The 22014-nt window shown below is 47.2% G+C and overlaps 1 protein-coding gene across 1 annotated transcript; it reads left to right on the forward strand.

The window, feature by feature from the left end:
- The first annotated feature begins 783 nt into the window (after positions 1-783).
- METTL2A (methyltransferase 2A, tRNA N3-cytidine) lies at positions 784-11738 on the forward strand. Its single transcript, XM_069751335.1, has 10 exons — positions 784-1029; positions 1109-1360; positions 1841-1932; positions 3345-3559; positions 4117-4166; positions 5205-5265; positions 5879-6018; positions 6844-6950; positions 10869-10934; positions 11169-11738. Exons 2-10 carry the CDS (start codon positions 1113-1115, stop codon positions 11339-11341), a joined length of 1152 nt encoding a protein of 383 aa, XP_069607436.1. The 5' UTR covers positions 784-1029; positions 1109-1112; the 3' UTR covers positions 11342-11738.
- Positions 11739-22014: the final 10276 nt, after the last annotated feature.

Raw genomic sequence — 22014 nt, forward strand, 5'->3', positions numbered from 1 at the left:
GGCAATATACTACGTCACTGGGCAATATACTACGTGGCTCTGTGCTGTATACTACGTGGCTGGGCAATATACTACGTGACTGGGCAATATACTACGTGGCTGAGCAATATACTACGTGGCTGAGCAATATACTACGTGGCTGAGCAATATACTACGTGGCTGAGCAATATACTACGTGGCTGGGCAATATACTACGTGGCTCTGTGCTGTATACTACGTGGCTGGGCAATATACTACGTGGCTGGGCAATATACTACGTGGCTGGGCAATATACTACGTGGCTGGGCAATATACTACGTGGCTCTGTGCTGTATACTACGTGACTGGGCAATATACTATGTGGCTGGGCAATATACTACGTGGCTCTGTGCTGTATACTACGTGACTGGGCAATATACTACGTGGTTGGACAATATACTACGTGGCTGGGCAATATACTACGTGGCTCTGTGCTGTATACTACGTGACTGGGCAATATACTACGTGACTGGGCAATATACTACGTGACTGGGCAATATACTACGTGGTTGGACAATATACTACGTGGACAGGCATATTCTAGAATACCCGATGCGTTAGAATCGGCCCACCATCTAGTATAGATATATCTATCAGTATATAATGCCATGGCTGAGGCCAGTAAAGTATATCTTTATTTGGGACTAAGATAACTCACATCCTGTCTCCAGCACTGAAGGACGGTGTTACACTAATCCTTGCAGTCTGAGGGCACTGAAGGGTTAACAGTCCACAGCTTCCTCACTGCTCCTCCCACATCAGTCACAGTTACTTCACTTCCCTGAATCTGATAGGCTGCAGCCAAGAAAGAAAGAAAAAAGACTGGGCTCACTCACACTGCAGAGTCGACTCCTTTCGTTCACAGCAGGGATCCGGCTCTTTGTGTCAGCTCGTTCAGGATCTACACATCAGTCCTTCCCAAACTCCTTTTCCGGTTCTCTACATCTCCGGCATCTGCAGAGAGACGGCAGCTCAGGGGAGAAGCTCCTGCCATAGGCTTGTGTATTAAAGGTAACTGCATGGATTAGTGACTGTCGTGCTGAGGTTCCGTTACATTGTGCAGGTCACAGATCAGCTGTCTCCTCACCAGGCTCATGTTCCGCTCGATCCCACGTGTGCGTTTCAGACACTGCCACTTCCGGTGGGGGCGTGTTTCTGCTTGTGATTGGCTTGCACTTTCCTGGTCCCGATTCTTGCCTGCAGCTGATTGGTCCTTCACTAGAGCGTTCCTCGTCTCCACAGCAACAGCTTCCACTACCTGTTCCGGCATGGACGGGAAAAGGCCGCAGTTCGGTAATCGGCATCTGAAAGACTCCAGTCAGGTGTTCCAGCACAATGCCTGGTGAGGCGGGGAGTCCGGGCGGCGAGGGGTGCGGGGAGTAGGCGGGAATGTGCCATTGTGAGTGGTGCCAAGGTTAACGAAGGGTGCCATACACAGAAGGGAGAAGATCCGGATGACATCGGGCATGCGGGAACTACAGCGCCATCCTGTGTAGTGGCCACTCCTGGTACTGCAGCCTGGCTCCTATACTCTTCAGTAGGAGCAGAGTTGCAGTGTCAGTCACAAACTCACAACCCATATACAGGTGGGGGGTTTGGAAGAAATATATTGTTTTATACTGGACATCCCCCTCTAAGTGTAAATGATTTATCTAGTAACCCCTTAATGGCAGCCAGTTGTCTGAATATCCTGTATGGAGCAATTTGAGTGTAAACTCCATTGTGGAGAGATTATCCGGCAGCGTGGCCTTTCTTTATAGTCAGGTGAGTCCATGGCTGATCTGCTTGTCATTATTAATCCCTCATATTATTCATGTTCTAGGGACAATGTCCAGTGGTCAGAGGAGCAAGAGGCAGCAGCTCATAAGAAAGTCCTCGAAAACAGTTCTCAGCCGCTTCCACCGGAGCAGCAAGGTAAGACGTGCTGTCCTTTATACTGGCAGGACGAGCCGTCCACAGCGGTCATCACTGGTCCACCATGTCCACACCATTAAGGTAGAATAGTGCGGGCTGCTGCGTCTCCATGGTTACACACTACAAACAATGCATACTATGATCTTCACCAATATCTTGCTGAACTACCAATTATTTGTTAGTAGAGGGATGGATGGGAGGAAGTATGGCTGCGGGATCACAGCTGGCAATTCTTTTCATATGGAGTCTGTGTAAAATAGATACATTACGCCCCATCAGATGTCGTGTGCCGGCCGGTTTTCATTTCTTAACCTTGTCTTAAGTTAGACAGTAATACTGGATCAGGCAGGAGATGCCCCTATTTTACATGGTGGCGTGCGCGGTGCATAGATTTGGTGCGTCTTGCCGGGCATGTCAGACCCTTGTCTTTACTCCACCTTCTGGTTGGCTTACTTCAGACCAAAATTTGGTGCAATCTAAGCTGCTCCTCCTTGCTAAAGCCACAACTTTTTTTTTTTTTTTTTAACACACGCATTAAAACAAGTCTAGTGAGTGCAAAAAAAAATGTCTATAACACATAAATCCAACGCAAGGCATGTAAGCCAGTTTATTGGTGCTTTCCCAAAATTGTAAGCTTACCCCATCTACCATACAGGGGGGTATCTTGCTGATGTTTGGAGGTCCAACCGCTGTGATCCCCAGTGATGCTGAGAGCTAGGGTCTGCAGAGCCCCATCTTTACTGGAGAAGCAAATGCTCGTCCTTCGCTCCGTTCATCTATGTGATTGCCTGAGATAGCCGTGTACAAGGCTCAGTTATATCCCTCATTCCCATAGAGAATGACTGGAGCTGAGCCTGAGCATAATCACCTGTGTTCCATTCAAGATACAACTCTGCAAAGCCCTGATTTTGGGATTCGTGGGGTCCTAGCAATCAGCCCCCCATTGATCAGTAAGTTATGCCCTAGCCCATGAACGGTGGATGACATGATTTTAGGAAAGCCCCTTTACACCACAATTCTGGCTCAAGTCTTCTTTACGTTTTTCCCTGTACGCACTAAAATGGTGACCTGTCATCTGAAACCCTGCGAGGACCTAAGCCTCATCACATAATGTGCGCACTCTGCATCATGGGCCAAAATACTCACTTCATGGCCTAATGGGGGCCACATATAAGGAATAAATCCTCTGTGAGCACATCATACAGAAAAGAGAGCAGTCCAGCACCCTTTACTATGAAGGAGCCAATCAGAGGCATAACCATAGTGGCCGCAGCCCTAGAGCCCAAAAGGTCCCATTGGCTCATATGAAAAGGCCAGTACTGTAAAGTTGGGGGCACTATTGAAGATTTGCATTGGGGCCCAACCACAACCTGTAGCGCCGTATTTCATCACTGCTGTCTGTCTGATTTCAGAGGAATATGAGAATAAAGCCAGTGACTACTGGGATGACTTCTACACCGTCCATGAGAACAGGTTCTTCAAGGACAGGCAGTGGCTTTTCACAGAGTTCCCCGAACTGTCTTCCAGCTACAAGAGTCCGTCAGCGATGGATGGAGAACAGGTGGTGGGCCGAGCTGATGAGAAGGAGGACCATCCAGGGTCTTCAGCCACTTATCGTATATTGGAGGTAATGCGCTGACCCTACACCACGGTCCGCCGTCCTGCACACACGGATGCCACAGAGTGATCCACTGCTTCGGGGGGCGCCCACACAAAACAGAGGAATCCGTCTCAAATACATCCGATTTGTAGTGGATTTCTGCACAGAAATTGACATGTTGTGATTTTGAAATCTGCGCTGCAGGTCAATTTCCGTGCAGAAATGGTGTGCATAAGGCCTTTGATATCGTAATCCTCTGCAGATTTTCTTTGCGTTAATCTCCCAAGGAAAATCTACAGGATTTCCTTGCTGTGTGGCTGCACCCCCACTCTTCGGATGTATGGGGTTAATACAATGAATGTCCTTCTTGTCGGATTCTGTGCATTTAGTGGTCACACTACACAGACCGCTTGCTCTTCTGTCTTTGCTGACTCTGCGGTCTGACGACACGCTCCATTATTCCTCTGCAGCCTTGTAAGATGTCCTCATCCGAGCGCTGATGCGCCATAATCCCCGTTCCGGCACCGATCAGCCATTATTACATAACCTGATCATTCATTTCCACTTCTTCTCCTTGTTCTCAGGTGGGCTGCGGCGTAGGGAACACAGTCTTTCCCATTTTGCAGACAAATAAGTAAGTCACTTCTGGCGTACAAAACTGGAATGTCAGTATGGCGGCTCTGAAATTGGGGTTATCCTGGGGCATCATGTAAGGCTTGTAACGTCTCATCCCTCCATCCAAACTGATCTGGGAATCCCTGGAAAAGAGAGAATAAAAGCAAAAAAAATGTTAATGGCACATAGCGGACTGGAGACGCCGTGCATGTGTCTGATGTGGAGAGAGGAGTACAGCTTGTAACAGTCCCATAGACTTTACAAGAAGCTGCAGGGTGACCACTGTGCTGATCAAACGGGGGAAATAGGACCCCCATACTTGTAAAACGTGGGGTAATGAGACACTTATGCTGTGGATAGATGATCCTGGGACAACCACCATAATCGCTTCTTCACTTTTGAATGAAACGTGCCAGTTTCCATTAGGATGTGAAAAGGCAGCGTGTCATGACCCCCCCCAGGATCGTGACCTTGGGGTGCTGGCGGGGGGTCTTTGACAGTGTTCACTCTCCTTTGCAAGCAGAGACATAGGATCAAGTAGTGAGCTCTTTCAGCACTCCACGTTGGCTTAGTTAACCCCTTTTATGCCGTACCGCGACACGATCATGGGAAGCCAATAGATTGCTGTGGCAACTGGTTGCCTAAAAGAAAACTAAAAATCAAACCTGTATTTAAGTGTTTTAAAAAATGTTAGAGTAAAATAAAGCTATTTTGTTCACCAGAGAATTGGTTTAATCTAGTAGAAAACAAATGGCGTCCCCCCTCCCCCCCCCAAAAAAAAGGCAAATATTTTGGTATCTTTGCATCTGTAGCAACCTCTACTGTAGAACTGTATCGTTATTTAGCCCATATGGTGAAGACTGCAAAAATAATTACGAATTTTATAAAAAAAGAAAACCAGTGACCGAATAGCAGCCTTTTTCCCAAATAATTTTCCACATGGTCCCAAGTCCATCTGTGTAGCTGAACAGCGGCTGCATGTGACACAGTAGACTGCCCCTAGTGACACACTCTGGGTATAGCACAAGCAGGTAACGATGTCTGCTTTCATCCACAGTGACCCCGGCCTCTTTGTGTACTGCTGTGACTTTTCTACTGCCGCAGTGGAGATCGTAAAGGTACGACCCATGGAAGATCTGAGTAAACGCCTGAATAATCTTCACTAGGGGGTGCCTTCTATTTGAATATATCATCAATATTATTATTATTATTATTATTATTATTATTATTAAATAAATTAAATAATAAGTTTCTGTGTATTTATAATAATAATGACTCAAGCTAGAATTGTAAAAGTGGCGACAGGAGAGGTGGCAACCGGTAGTGCTGATAGGAGCGTGAAAAGGAAAGGCTTGTTAAACAGTCGCCCAAGCAGCCAGACCGCCACGTCTGGTGCCACTAACTTTACGCTTTGTGCCCACAGTGAGAACTTGATGCCGTGAATTTTCAACAGTATTTCTTCACCGTTTAGAATATTTTGTTGTTTTTTGTTTTTATTGCATTTTTATCACTTTTTTCCCTTGCTATGTTTTTTGTTTTTTTGGTATATCATGTTTTAAATAAACCTTTTTGTAAATTCCTGTTTGCCGAGTTACTTCTCCTTGATGCCACGTGCGGATTAAATGCATTTTGCCTGTACGCTGTATGTATGTGCGCTGTATGTATATTTGTTTGGCTCTGTTTTTAGCTTTATTTTTACCAACCCTCATGCTCACTCTTTGTCTTGTACAGGGTAACCCTAATTACGACCCATCACGATGCTTTGCCTTTGTGCACGACCTCTCAGACGAGAGCGCCTCCTATCCTATTCCTGATGAGAGCTTGGACGCCATCGTCCTCATCTTCGTCCTTTCTGCCATCCTTCCAAGCAAGTGAGTGACCTGTAAGATGTGAAGCCTAGTGAAGCATAAGGCCATAGACGGATATTAATAACTGCAGGGCCGGGCTTTGTGCTGAGCTTGCGGTACTGTGCTCCTGATCCTCCGCTTTTGTCACCATGAATAAGTTATTATGACTTTGCAATCTGTATACGGAGAGCCCCTGGGACCGACATACTTTTCACTGCACCATGGCCTTTTTTGTTGTAAGGTTTCTGCAGGGACCCAAAAGTCGGGCCCTTCCAGCCATCCGTTTCTAATTTCTTGATTGATATGCACTCAGTGTTTCTCCTATGTTTAAAGGGAATCTCTCAGAAAGATTTCACTATTTATATGAGCATGTAGGTCTTTCAATGGCAAGTCCAGCAATACCTTTACATGACCAGTCTGATCCTCTGTTTACTGAGAAATCAGACTATGAATTAATATGCAAATGAGGCTGAAGAACTATGGTAGATCTGAAGCTTCTGTCACTCCAGCTCTATTCCATGCCCAAAGCTGCCTCATTTTACTTGTTTCACAGCTTCTATGCTGTGTGACATCAGGCAAAACAGCTGCCAATCAAGTAGGAGGAGGCGGGACTGGGCAGGAAATAGAGCTGGAGTGACAGAAGCTTCAGACCTACCGTAGTCCTTTAGCCTCATTTGCATATTAAATAAAATGCTTATTTCTCAGTAGCAGAGGAACGGACTGGCCATATAAAGATACTGCTGCACTTGACTTTGAAAGATCTAAATGCACATGTAAATAGTTTGGGGTGTGAAATTCTGTTGACCCATTCCCTTTAACCCCATCATTGCTTTTGTCATTTTACTGCAGAATGCAAGATGCCATTACTCGTCTGAGTAAGCTGCTGAAGCCCGGTGGCTGCATTCTCTTGCGGGACTATGGCCGATATGACATGGCTCAACTACGCTTTAAAAAAGGTAACCTATTGTCGAAGTACCATAATAAATAGATCTTGGTTGCTTCACTTAGTGCTTTCTACCTTGTAACCCTACACATAGATTTTGTGTTCTTAGGAAAGGGCGATCAAGAATGCCCACTGAGCCAGACAAAGAGCCTATCCGTACAAGCTGCTCCCATTCTAGCAGACTTTAGCCTTCCTTGTATTATGTGGATGGTCATTCTTCTCAATGGCTGCTATGTTATACAGTGCCTACAAGTAGTATTAAACCCCCTGCAGATTTAGCAGGTTTACACATTTGGAATTACCGTAACTTGGCATTGTGACATTTGGACTGTAGATCAGCCTGGAAGTGTGAAATGCACTGCAGCAAAAAAGAATGTTATTTCTTTGTTTATTTTTTTTTTTAAATTGTGAAAAGTCTTTTCAGGGGGTCATTTATTATTCAACCCCTCAACCCACCAGAATTCTGTTTGGTTCCCCTAAAGTATTAAGAAGTAGTTCAGGCACAAAGAACAATGAGCTTCACATGTTTGGATTAATTACCGTATATACCCGAGTATAAGCCGACCCGAGTATAAGCCGACCCCCCCTAATTTTGCCACAAAAAACTGGGAAAACTTATTGACTCGAGTATAAGCCTACGGTAGGAAATGCAGCAGCTACCGGTGAATTTCAAAAATAAAAATAGATGCTCCATACCGTTCATTATTGCCCCACAAGATGCTCCATATAAAGCTGTGCCATATATAATGCTCTGCACCGTTCAGTATGGCCCCATAGATGCTCCACATAAAGCTGTGCAATATATAATGCTCTGCACCGTTCATTATTGCCCCATAGATGTGCCATATAAAGCTGTGCCATATAGTGCTCTGCACCGTTCATTATTGCCCCATAGATGTGCCATATAAAGCTGTGCCATATAGTGCTCTGCACCGTTCATTTATTCCATAGGTGCCATATAGTGCTCTGCGCCGTTCATTATTGCCCCATAGCTGCCATATAGTGCTCTGCACCGTTCATTATTGCCCCATAGCTGCCATATAGTGCTCTGCGCCGTTCAGTATTGCCCCATAGCTGCCATATAGTCCTCTGCGCCGTTCAGTATTGCCCCATAGCTGCCATATAGTCCTCTGCGCCGTTCATTATTGCCCCATAGCTGCCATATAGTGCTCTGCACCGTTCAGTATTGCCCCATAGCTGCCATATAGTGCTCTGCACCGTTCAGTATTGCCCCATAGCTGCCATATAGTGCTCTGCACCGTTCAGTATTGCCCCATAGCTGCCATATAGTCCTCTGCGCCGTTCATTATTGCCCCATAGCTGCCATATAGTCCTCTGCACCGTTCAGTATTGCCCCATAGCTGCCATATAGTCCTCTGCGCCGTTCATTATTGCCCCATAGCTGCCATATAGTGCTCTGCACCGTTCATTATTGCCCCATAGCTGCCATATAGTGCTCTGCACCGTTCAGTATTGCCCCATAGCTGCCATATAGTCCTCTGCGCCGTTCATTATTGCCCCATAGCTGCCATATAGTGCTCTGCGCCGTTCAGTATTGCCCCATAGCTGCCATATAGTGCTCTGCACCGTTCATTATTGCCCCATAGCTGCCATATAGTGCTCTGCGCCGTTCAGTATTGCCCCATAGCTGCCATATAGTGCTCTGCGCCGTTCAGTATTGCCCCATTGATGTGCCATAGAAAGCTGTGCCATTGCTGCTGCTGCAATAAAAAAAAAACGCCATACTCACCTCTCTTGCTTGCAGCTCCCGGCGTCCGGTCCCGGCGTCTCTCCGCACTGACTGATCAGGCAGAGGGCGCCGTGCACACTATACGCGTCATCGCGCCCTCTGACCTGCACAGTCAGAGCGGAGAGACGCAGGGAAGATGGAGCGACGCCGGGAAGATGGAGCGACGCCCGGCGTGTGGAACGCGGACAGGTGAATATTACATACTTACCTGCTCCCGGCGTCCGGCTCCCTCTGCCTGTCACACGGTCTTCGGTGCCGCAGCCTCTTCCTCTATCAGCGGTCACCGGCACCGCTGATTAGAGAAATGAATATGCGGCTCCACCCCTATGGGAGGTGGAGCCGCATATTCATTTCTCTAATGAGCGGTCCCACGTGACCGCTGAAGAGGAGAAGAACTGCAGCGCCGAAGACCGTGTGACGGGCAGGGGGAGCGCCGGGACTAGGTGAGTATGCCTCAGCGCCCTCTCCCCCTCACCCGCCGACCCTGCCGCCCACCGTGACTCGAGTATAAGCCGAGAGGGGCACTTTCAGCCCAAAATTTTGGGCTGAAAATCTCAGCTTATACTCGAGTATATACGGTATCTTTTTCCAGCCTTTTCTGACTATTTAAGACCCTCCCCAAACTTGTGAACAGCACTCATACATGGTCAACATGGGAAAGACAAAGGAGCATTCCAAGGCCATCAGAGACAAGATCGTGGAGGGTCACAAGGCTGGCAAGGGGTGCAAAACCCTTTCCAAGGAGTTGGGCCTACCTGTCTCCACTGTTGGGAGCATCATCCGGAAGTGGAAGGCTTATGGAACTACTGTTAGCCTTCCACGGCCTGGACAGCCTTTGAAAGTTTCCTCCCGTGCCGAGGCCATGCTTGTCCGAAGAGTCAAGGCTAACCCAAGGACAACAAGGATGGAGCTCCGGGAAGATCTCATGGCAGTGGGGACATTGGTTTCAGTCAATACCATAAGTAACGTACTCCACCGCAATGGTCTCCGTTCCAGACGAGCCCGTAAGGTTCCTTTACTTTCAAAGCGTCATGTCAAGGCTCGTCTACAGTTTGCTCATGATCACTTGGAGGACTCTGAGACTGACTGGTTCAAGGTTCTCTGGTCTGATGAGACCAAGATCAAGATCTTTGGTGCCAACCACACACGTGACGTTTGGAGACTGGATGGCACTGCATACGACCCCAAGAATACCATCCCTACAGTCAAGCATGGTGGTGGCAGCATCATGCTGTGGGGCTCTTTCTCGGCCAAGGGGCCTGGCTATCTGGTCCGCATCCATGGGAAGATGGATAGCACGGCCTACCTGGGGATTTTGGCCAAGAACCTCCGCTTCTCCATCAAGGATCTTAAGATGGGTCGTCATTTCATCTTCCAACAAGACAACGACCCAAAGCACACAGCCAAGAAAACCAAGGCCTGGTTCAAGAGGCAAAAAATCAAGGTGTTGCAGTGGCCTAGTCAGTCTCCTGACCTTAATCCAATTGAAAACTTGTGGAAGGAGCTCAAGATTAAAGTCCACATGAGACACCCAAAGAACCTAGATAACTTGAAGAAGATCTGCATGGAGGAGTGGGCCAAGATAACTCCAGAGACCTGTGCCGGCCTGATCAGGTCTTATAAAAGACGATTATTAGCTGTAATTGCAAACAAAGGTTATTCCACAAAATATTAAACCTAGGGGTTGAATAATAATTGACCCACACTTTTATGTTTAAAACTTATAAAAATTTAACTGAGCAACAAAACTTTTTGGTTTGTAAGATTTATGCATCTGTTAATAAATCCTGCTCTTGTTTGAAGGCTCTAACTTATTTGCATCTTATTAAACCTGCTAAATCTGCAGGGGGTTGAATACTACTTGTAGGCATTGTACTAGCTTGCATGCCTGGTTGGTTGTCAGCTGTTTGCAGTTGGACCTGTGACGATCAATTGATCACCCCAGCGGATACATTTTGGAAGAGATTTCTCTGATGAGATGACTACTTTAATGAAGAGCATTTCCAGGGTCGCATACACTTTTATCTTTAAAAAATATATATTGTTAGTCGTGCACTATAATTCTGCGCTCCATCTTTCTGATCAGATCTAGATTTGAATGTTTATTGCCTAAATTTTCCATGGAACTGCCACAAAGAGTGATTTTGTTGTTCGGAGTTTACTTATCGGTTAATCTTACAGGGCGCTGTCTTTCTGAAAACTTCTACGTCAGAGGAGATGGGACAAGAGTCTACTTCTTCACACAAGGTAAGGCTTTACAGCAAACTCGAATAAACTTGTCAATTTGGAAAATGTCCTTGTTTTAGGCACACCAACCCGAATAGCTTAAAGGGGCATGATGGACGAAGGGGGCACATCTAGAGCTGCCATTTGTGTTTTTCCAGTGTTCATTCTTGGATACTAATTACATTGTTCTAAATTTTTGGGGATCGGTAAATATTGGTAATATTTGGTTTGTGATTATATTTATTTATTTCCTAGATGAACTTGGAAATTTATTTACTACTGCCGGCTTAGAGAAAGTGCAAAATACAGTGGATCGCAGGCTTCAAGTAAACCGCGGCAAACAGCTGACAATGTACCGGGTGTGGATTCAGTGTAAATATCGCAAACCCAACACCGAAGTAACAGCGCACCATGAAACGCTGCCATAGGGAGGAGCATATGTCTGTGCTGCTAAAGGGACCCTATTTCATTTATGGAGGCATTGAATGCGGTGACACTCCTCACTGACCTTTCATTCATATTATATTTAATATATATATTTGTGTGATTATATATATATATATATATATATATATATATATATATATATATATATATATATATATATATATATATATATATATATTGTCACAACTGCCATAAGCACCATTTATATATCCACACACTTATGAAGACCGACTAAAGAAAAAGTCATTGTAGGACTTTTTTGGAACAATGTCTTGTTTCCCATACCCTACAGTAGATGTCCTTGTTTTTTTTACTTTTTGGAAATACTCATGTAGAACTAATTCTTAAAATGTTTTCTTATATAAAGACTTTAAAAACAAAAAACTTTTTTCCTTATCTATTTGGATTTGGTGGTCATGTACAAGTGAAGTAAGCATTTTCGCTATATCGGCTCTCAAGGTCAAGTGAAGACTGAATTCCTCATTCAATATTCAGAAATGTTAGCTGCTTAAGGCTCTTACGCACGTCCTGATATTTCTGGTACTGGAAAAAACAGTACCAGAGACATCAATGTATGTGTGTTTAATACGTGTGGCAACCATGTGCCGCATTAATATTTCACGTACTGTCGCCCTGGAAATCGGCGGTATAGTACATGCTGGTGCCGGTTGCTGAAGACAACTCGCATCACTGTCAACTGCTCACGCGTTGATCAGCGCAAGCAAGGGAGAATGTGGAGAGTTGTATTCAACTGATAACAGCGAAAGCACGTGGCAGCTGATGAGAGTATTCATCAACCGCCATCTGCTCTATAAATTAAGACATTTTTTCTTTTTTTTAAATGACTTGGTGTTCCCTTGTATTTTTGATAACCAGCCAGGCAAAACTGACACCTGCGGGCTGCAACCCTCAGCTGTCAGCTTTAGCAAGGTTGGTTATCAAGAATAGAAGTGTCGGGGGGCGTGGCTATGTAGCCGAAGAGAGCAGACGTACTCCGGGAGAGCTCCCAATATCCTGTCAGTATCCTGCCACCTAGACCCCCCTTGAAAGTGTGGGCTGTGTGTGGCTTGTGGTCCCCCTTGGACCCTGGAGGGTGCGTGGTTGCAGTGAGAGACATTGCGAGGCCCGAAGGAGAGCTGGGAGCCGGCGGAGCTTGCGGGAGTGGTGAGGGTAGAGAGAGGTGGCGGCCATCTTACAGGCGCGTGCTCCGGCGGAATACGGAGCGGCGCCAGCTTGCATCGGTGCCGGAACTTCCCCCTGAGCTCTGAATACTTACCGGCGCTTGAGGTGCCTGTGCTGGAGAACTGGGAACTGAGGGACTGGTCGGCGGTGTTGGCGTGGGCGGTGGTCATTTCATAAGCGTGCGATCTGCCATGAGGAGACACGGCGCTGAGCATTACTTCTGCAGCGCTGCCTGGGAGGTGACTATATATCCTGCACAAGATTAAGGGGACAAGCGGTGAGTGCTCTGAGAAATTGGGCCCCGCGTTCCTCTATCTAGAAGACACCTGTCCCACCGGCGTTTGTGATTTGGAGGGTCTGGCCCCCCTCCCCCTGCTGCCTTTGCCGCTGCTGCGGATCCCCCTCCCCCCCGAGACATAAAACTCTGCTGGGATCTAGGTGCTGATGCATCTGCTACTATAAGCACCCTGTGTATTGTAGGCTATCTCATAGCGCCATATATACAATCCCTGTCGGCTCTGCTATTTCTCTGTGCTTGGAACTTGCCAGATTATATCTCTGTTCACTTTGCTGCCTCTCATTTCTGTCAATTATGCAGCACGCCAAAGGATCGGGAATGGCCGATAGACTGAAAAAATACGCTAAAGAGGAGCCCTCGGACTTTGGGCGGACCCTCAGGAATAACCCCTCGCAAGCTCAGCGTAAAGGTCGTCCTTCTGATAGTAACGAGGAGGGAGAACAAGAAGAGTTAACCCTCAAACAGGCCTCTGATCAGCTAATGCAAGCAATCTCCTTAACCAGATCCTCTCTCACTGAAAAGATACAAGAGTGCACACTGAGGTGGGCCGTCTGAGATTAGATATGCAAACTATGGGAGGACACATCACAGAGATGGAAACAAGAGTATCGCAAAGAGAAGATGCCATCACGCCCATGGAGGCTAAATTGACAAGGGTGGCTGGCTCCATAAATGCCTGGAAACAAAAAGCGGATGACTTGGAGAACAGACTGCGTTGGAATAACATCCGTATTATTGGTCTACCGGAGCGCTCGGAGGGCCAACGACCTCAGGAATTCCTTGAGGATTGGCTTAAGACTTCTCTGAAAGGCGAATTCTCCTCAACCTTCTCTGTGGAAGGGGCCCATAGGGTCCCCACGAAACCCCTCCTCCCTGGAGCCCCGCTGAGACCTTTCTTGGCACGTATTCTCAACTGAAAGGATAGAGATGCTATTCTACGTCTGGCACGACAAGAGAGACCTATCAAATACCACAATTTCGATTTTTCCAGATTTTTCCATGGAACTTCAGAAACAACGGGCACGGTTCCTGGAAATTAAGAAACAACTCAGAGACCGGAATGTTGTATACTCCATGATTTATCCCACTCATCTGCAAGTCGTTCATGAGGGTTCCTCTATCTTCTTCACCGATCCGGAGGAGGCAGCTGAGTGGCTACGGGTCCACAAGATGTCCGATGCAAAGAAATCCTAATGTACTTGGGTGGATAACTATATAATGGAGCTCTCCATGTGGGTATTTAACCTACCAACAATACCAAACGCTTAATTTAGCGAGGGTATCCCTGTTTTCACTTGATAATAGGAGCATGGGACTACGCTCCTACAATGTTTGGTTTTTGCTCTGTTTCTTTTTCTGTGTTCATTTTACTTGTTCTGTAGGTAGAAATCGCCGCCAATGGACCTCTCAACCCTTGTGTGCTGTCCCTAAGATTTGCCCAGATGACACTATTTATCATATTTTGATGAGTGAGTATGGGGTCTGAAATAATATATGACCTGGAACGTGTGCGGTATTAAATCTCCCCGGAAAAAGATTAAGGTATTTTCACAGATCAAGCGCTATCATCCACATATTGTAGCATTGGTAGAGACACATCTGACTAGAGACACGGCCCGGTGTGTACAGAAACCGTGGGTGCAATGGTCCATACACGCGTTTCACACTAGTTACTCGAGGGGTCTCTTTGTTAATTCATAGGGATGTTAGATGGGAGATGAGGGAGGCTAGGAGGGATTCTGAAGGTTGGTTCGTCTTTGTACATGCATTAATTAACTCTCGTGAATGTCATATTGTGTATCTATAACACTCCTCCAGCTAATCTGTCAATACTTCGGATGGCAATGAGCTTTGCCCTAAGTTTTCCAGACGCAAGCGTCATCTGTATGGGTGACTTTAATCTGGTTATGGATACCCGCCTTGATAGGCTGAGACTCGGTGATGATATGGCGGGAGAGCCCTCATCGCAGGGTCTGTCCCAACTAGCTTTATTTATGGAGGGTAGCGGCTGGTTAGATTTTTGGAGAACGCGCCATCCCGGAGTAAAAGGTTATACCTGTCGCTCATCTACCAGACGTTCTCTCTCTCTCGCCTAGACTATATATTCGAATCTGAAGGGTTGGCAGTATGGGTGGACAGTGTTGAACACGGTAATAGGGGAATATCCGACCATAGTCCGGTCATTCTTAAACTTAAATTTGGGCATTTGAATAGAGGTATAGCTTGGAAATTGAATCCATTTTGGCTTAAATTAATGGACTCCAGTGATAGAACTGTCGATCAGTTGAAATGCTTTATTTCGTCTCGCCCGGAACCCCGAGACACCAACCTATTTTGGGATACCCTCAAGGCACATCTAAGGTGATGCCTATCTTCTACAATATCTTACATAAAAAGGGCGACCTCTAGGGAGGATGACGAGATGAATCAGCGATTAAAAGAGTCGCAGTCTGCTTATATATCTGATCCAACTAATGGTAATAGACTTGAGTGGCTAACTTCCCAGAGGCTATATGTTCAGCACACAGACACTGTCATGCCCTCAGCCGCAGGTTCGGTCTCCGCTGTGCAGGGAGACCGGCACCTATCACACAGCCTTACTCACCCTGTCCGTGGCTCCAGACGATCTGCGGCTTCTTTCTCTGCTAAGAACCTGCATCCTCTTGGCAGGTCTCCTGGAAATGCTCTTAGGAGCCGCGCCCCGCTTCCTGCACATACTTGAAACAGCAGGACACCTGTTCGCTATTAGGGCGGTCTGTGTTATGATGCTCTGTGCATAAAAAGCACCCTCCCCTTTAGGGAGGTGCCTGGGCTATGTGTTCATTCTTTGGATTGTTGCCGCAGCTTCAGGCCACGCTCTGCTGTGCTCTGCACTTTACTTATGTCTCTATTTTCACAGAGTCCTCTTCTGGTGAATCCCATTCTGGACTTCTCTGGTCTCTCCGGTTCTCATTCCAGGTTGTCTTGCCTCTCCTCACGGAATCCTCCAGACCCTGCTACCAGTGGAAACTACCTTGCTGGATTTCATGGAGCTTCTGGGATTGTCCCCACCAGCTGGCTCAAGTATTCTACTGTGTTGCTAGTTTGTCAGTATGGGTCGTCCTCTGGTCCTGGATTCGTAGCATTCAGGCCACCTGGTGTTGTGACGGGGGAATCCCTGTATAGGGGTACACCTTGCCCGGGCTCCACTACGTGGTACAGTGCTGTGATCCAGAGGTTCTCTCCCTCTGACACCTGTTTCCTTTTTGTTAATAGATATCTTTTGGTTTATGAGATCTACTCTCCTGTCTTTTGAGTATCGGGTATACAGCCGCCACTGCACCATCAGTGGTCTAGTGAGTCCACTTTACCTTGTCACACCCTGTGGGCGTAACAGTTAGCCCAGGCCATGGACTCCGCTGATACCCGATTCTCAGTCCAGAGAGAGCTAGCTGCGCTTTGTCAAAGCCAGGATCAGCTAGTTTCCTTCATGCAAACTCTGGATACCCGCTTATCTACTCTACAGGCTACCGAGTCCACCAACGTGACCCAGCTAGCAGAGCTCCGTCTGGAATTCAATCACCAACATGAGACGCAGGCCCGCTTGTTGGACTACATGACCTCTGTGGATGACCGGTTAACTAAGGTACAGCATCCTACGCTTGAGCCCACCATGAGAGACTGTCCTCCTCATCTCTGCAAGCCTCCTCGTTACTATGGTGACCCCAAGTTGTGCAGAGGATTTCTTAACCTATGCTTGCTGCATTTTCGTTTTTTGCCTCAACATTTTCAGACAGACATGGCCAAGGTGGCTTTCCTTGCCTCTCATCTGGAGAGGAATGATCCCATTGTGTCTGATCTGCAGGTATTCTTGGACACGTTCCGCAAGATATTTGATGAGCCTGGTCGTGTCACATCTGCCATGGAGTCTCTCTTTGATTTGCAACAGGGCTCTCTCTCTGTCGGTCAGTATGCCATCCGTTTCCGTACCTTGGCTTCAGAGCTCCAGTGGACCAATGAGCCCCTGGTCGGAGTCTTCTGGCGAGGGTTGTCTGGAAGAGTCAAGGACGAATTGGCAGGCAGGGACCTACCCAAGACCCTGGATGATCTCATATCCCTCGCCATTCGGATTGACATGCGTCTTCAGCAGCGCTCCAGAGAGAGGCTTCTCGAGAAGCAATTTCCTCATCCAGCGTCTTCTTCACCGAAACCTCAGTTTCCGTGTCCTGCTCCGGTCTTTAAGGATGTGCCCATGGAGCTTGACCGCGTGAGGGTGAAGAGGAATCAGCAGGAGGAAATTCCCACTAGGAATCCATATCGTTATGGTGGACGCTCCACTTCCGGTCAATGCAGTGGAACTGAGAGGTCAGAAGAACTCTTCCGCCTAGGACAGGTAAGGGAGACCTCCCTAGGTGAGAATGACTCTTCTCTCCCGCTAACCATATCCATACAGGTAATCTTCGGGAAGGTGCGGTTCTCCGAGACGGCCTATCTGGACTCTGGATCTGGTGGAAATTTCATCCAGCAAGCTGTGGCCAGGCAGTTCGGGATTCCAATTGTTCCACTGCAGCGGTCCTGGCGCATCATCTCCGTAGATGGTAGACCCCTGAAAGATGCCATTATCGGTATCACCGAAGAGGTGGAGCTTCAAATCGGAGCACTACACAGGGAAAAGATTACCTTCTATGTGTTACCGAATCTTTCTCCACCATTCCTTCTAGGTCTTCCGTGGCTGCGCCTCCACGAACCTGTTCTGGATTGGCGGTCTGGAGATGTCCTTCGATGGGGTCAGTCTTGTGACGAACACTGCCTCATACCAGTACGGCCTGGTTCTACCCCACGGCCTCCGGCAGCTTTACCCGGGCTACCGTCTGCCTACTGGTCCTTCGCAGATGTATTCAACAAGAGGGAAGCCGAGACACTTCCACCGCACAGGCCTTACGATTGCCCCATCGATCTTATCCCTGGATCTTCTCCGCCTCGAGGTAGGATCTACCCTCTTTCTCCTACTGAGACTCAAGCCATGTCCGATTACATCAAGGAGAATTTGACTCGAGGGTTTATCCAGAAGTCCTCCTCCCCAGCTGGAGCTGGGTTCTTCTTCGTCAAGAAGAAAGATGGGTCTCTTCGCCCATGCATCGACTACCGTGGTCTCAACCTAATAACGGTAAAGAACAGATACCCACTTCCCTTAATTCCTGAGCTCTTTGATCGGCTTTGAGGTTCCAGGATTTTCACCAAGTTGGATCTCCATGGGGCTTACAACCTCGTCAGGATACGATCCGGGGATGAGTGGAAAACCGCCTTCAACACGCGAGATGGTCATTACGAATATCTAGTCATTGCCTTTCGGGTTAAGCAATGCTCCCGCCGTTTTTCAGGAGTTTGTCAATGATGTATTTCGTGACCTGCTCTGTTTGTGTGGTGGTGTATCTGGATGACATCCTGGTGTTTTCTCCCGACTTACCAACTCACAGGAGGAATGTTCGTCTCGTTCTTCAAAGATTGAGGGAGAATCGTCTCTACGCGAAGTTTGAGAAATGTCTGTTTGAACGGAGGTCTTTACCCTTTCTTGGCTATATTATTTCCGATACAGGTCTCGAGATGGATCCAGAGAAGGTTTCTGCCGTGTTAAAGTGGCCAAAACCTGAGGGAATCAAGGCCATTCAGCGGTTCCTAGGATTCGCCAACTACTATCGGCAATTTATTCCACAATTCTCTCTGGTAAGACCACTCACTGCCCTGACTTGTAAAGGAGGCAAACCAAAGGATTGGACTCCTGAGGCCGAATCAGCTTTCGCCTCCCTCAAACAAGCCTTCTCAACCGCACCAGCTCTTCATCGGCCTATGATCAACAAACAGTTTTTCCTTGAAGTGGACGCTTCGTCATCCGGATCCGGAGCAGTCCTCACACAAAAACTGCCTACTGGTAAGATGGTGACCTGTGGTTTCTTCTCCAAGGCATTTACACCCTGTGAACGTAACTACTCAATTGGTGATAGAGAGTTACTAGCAATTAAGCTAGCCTTAGAGGAATGGCGATATCTGCTTGAAGGCGCAGTTCATCCAGTCATCATTTACACTGATCATAAGAATCTGTCCTATCTTCAGTCTGCTCAAAGACTCAATCCTCGCCAGGCTCGTTGGTCATTGTTCTTTGCTCGGTTCAATTTCTCTCTCCATTTCCGTCCTGCAGAGAAGAATATCAAAGCCGATGCGCTTTCCAGGTCCTTCTTGTCTGACGACCTTGAAGAGGAGCTTCAGCATATCATTGAACCGTCCAAGATGGTTCCTCGTTTCATCGGTCCTTTTGAAGTACTCCACCGAATCAACGATGTGTGCTATCGTTTGAAATTGCCTGCCTCCTTACGGATCCATAACACCTTCCATGTATCCCTGCTGAAACCAGTTGTCCTCAGCCGCTTCACCCAGGATCCTGGTAATTTTCCTCCTGTCGGTTCCGAGGACGTTTATGAAGTGAAGGACATCCTGGCCATGAAGAAAAAAGGGGGCAGGTCCCTCTTTCTGGTTGACTGGAAGGGATACGGTCCTGAGGAGAGATCCTGGGAGCCTGTGGAGAACATTAGTGCCCCAGTTCTTCTTAGAAGGTTCCTGACAGGTTTGAAGAAGGGGGGGCGTAAGGCGGGGGGTACTGTCATGCCCTCAGCCGCAGGTTCGGTCTCCGCTGTGCAGGGAGACCGGCACCTATCACACAGCCTTACTCACCCTGTCCGTGGCTCCAGACGATCTGCGGCTTCTTTCTCTGCTAAGAACCTGCATCCTCTTGGCAGGTCTCCTGGAAATGCTCTTAGGAGCCGCGCCCCGCTTCCTGCACATACTTGAAACAGCAGGACACCTGTTCGCTATTAGGGCGGTCTGTGTTATGATGCTCTGTGCATAAAAAGCACCCTCCCCTTTAGGGAGGTGCCTGGGCTATGTGTTCATTCTTTGGATTGTTGCCGCAGCTTCAGGCCACGCTCTGCTGTGCTCTGCACTTTACTTATGTCTCTATTTTCACAGAGTCCTCTTCTGGTGAATCCCATTCTGGACTTCTCTGGTCTCTCCGGTTCTCACTCCAGGTTGTCTTGCCTCTCCTCACGGAATCCTCCAGACCCTGCTACCAGTGGAAACTACCTTGCTGGATTTCATGGAGCTTCTGGGATTGTCCCCACCAGCTGGCTCAAGTATTCTACTGTGTTGCTAGTTTGTCAGTATGGGTCGTCCTCTGGTCCTGGATTCGTAGCATTCAGGCCACCTGGTGTTGTGACGGGGGAATCCCTGTATAGGGGTACACCTTGCCCGATGCTCCACTACGTGGTACAGTGCTGTGATCCAGAGGTTCTCTCCCTCTGACACCTGTTTCCTTTTTGTTAATAAATATCTTTTGGTTTATGAGATCTACTCTCCTGTCTTTTGAGTATCGGGTATACAGCCGCCACTGCACCATCAGTGGTCTAGTGAGTCCACTTTACCTTGTCACACCCTGTGGGCGTAACAGACACTAAATCTAAACGTAAATTATTTTTTACTCGCCAATCCTATTTTGAGCTGGGGAATCAGGCTAGCAAATTTTTGGCTTTCTTGGTACGTCAACATAACGTATCTAATACTATATTACAGGTCCAAACACCAGACGGATCATTGGTGTCCTCAACTGAAGAGATACTTGGCTGTTTTCATGATTATTATAAGTCGCTATATACATCTAAGTGTGACTTTGATATTCGGGAAAACCTAGATTATTTGCCGGATGTAACGTTTCCTTCACTGACCTCAGCTCAGCGAGCCTTTATGGATGCAGAGTTTACACTGGAGGAGGTTGAACAAGCTTTGATGGATATGGCCTCTGGGAAGGCCCCTGGTCCAGACAGGTTTCCCATTGAATTATATAGGAGGTATCGTGATACACTGGCACCACTCTTGTTGAAGGTGTTTCGGGGAATGCGGGAGGAGGGTTCTATGCCTGACACATTTTATGAGGCAAATATTATTGTACTCGAAAAGGATGGGAAAGACCCATTGGAATGTGGATCTTACCGGCCTATATCATTGGTAAATGTAGACTATAAAATTTTTACTAAAATCCTAGCTACAAGACTGAACTCGATTATATTGGACCTCATACATCCGGACCAAACGGGTTTTATGCCTGGCAAAAATACTTCCATTAATATTAGACGGGTCCAGTCAGTAGTCCAATACAGCTCATTGGTACCAGATAATTCCTGGGCACTGGCATCGCTGGATGCGGCCAAAGCTTTTGACTTTCTTGAGTGGCCTTTCCTGTCAGCATGTTTGAAAAAATATGGTTTTGGGGACAAATTTTTGAAATGGGTGGGTCTTTTGTATATGAAGCCCAAGGCCCGTATCATTGTTAATGGCTCCGTCTCTAAACCTTTTTCATCATATAGAGGGACCCGTCAGGGGTGCCCTCTCTCCCCGGCCCTCTTCGCCCTAGCAATAGAGGCTTTGGCGATACGTGCAAGGTCCTCTGACATTAAAGGTATAAATATAGCTGGCCGTGTAGATACCATTGGTCTTTATGCTGACGACATGGTGATATTTTTGGATAGGGCAGAGGAAACACTACCACAGGTAATAGCTACTATAGATAAATTTAGCAGGCACTCAGGCCTCTACATAAATTGGGATAAATCCGCGTTGATGCGCCTCTCTCATGCTCCAATGCCTGGCCTTGGGACCCTTTCCTCCCTCTCTATTGTGCCCAGCTTTAAATACCTGGGCATACATATGGCAGGACAGCATAGAGGGTGGCAGGACTTTTTGTCTCTTCTACTAGTATATAGCATTATCTCCTTATACAAGCAGGTCCCCTGATGACTTGAGCTTGGAAGAAAAGCGTCGGGACGACAAGAGAGGGAGAGTGCAGGGCATGTATATACAGGGTTAGCTGTGGACTGCCCTTGTAAGGGCAGGAGTTTTGGGGATAGCTTACCGGTAGCCCCATAGGGATTGACATAGGGATTGTCATCTCCTTCCATTCCGGATGTACATCTGATTAAGAAACACCCGGTACTCCTGTGCCCGCCTGATGGAATTGGTGAGACCGTTCCTGTTATTTTTCTTAAGTTACAGATAGCACTTCATGCAGTACCTGTTGTTAACTGTCCATTGTTGATATACGTATCTGAGTGTACAGGGATTGCTGTTGTCTCTTATATGTTTTGACACAGC

This window comes from Ranitomeya imitator, chromosome 2, assembly GCF_032444005.1.
Source record: "Ranitomeya imitator isolate aRanImi1 chromosome 2, aRanImi1.pri, whole genome shotgun sequence".
In the NCBI taxonomy this organism is placed as follows: Eukaryota; Metazoa; Chordata; class Amphibia; order Anura; family Dendrobatidae; genus Ranitomeya; species Ranitomeya imitator.

Bases quoted from the DNA above. Each gene is read 5' to 3' on its own strand.
- METTL2A (XM_069751335.1), top strand. From the start codon at position 1,113: ATGTTCCGCTCGATCCCACGTGTGCGTTTCAGACACTGCCACTTCCGG. The intron at 4,167-5,204 runs GTAAGTCACTTC...TTTCATCCACAG, and splicing joins CCCATTTTGCAGACAAATAA to TGACCCCGGCCTCTTTGTGT. The intron at 6,019-6,843 runs GTGAGTGACCTG...ATTTTACTGCAG, and splicing joins TCTGCCATCCTTCCAAGCAA to AATGCAAGATGCCATTACTC.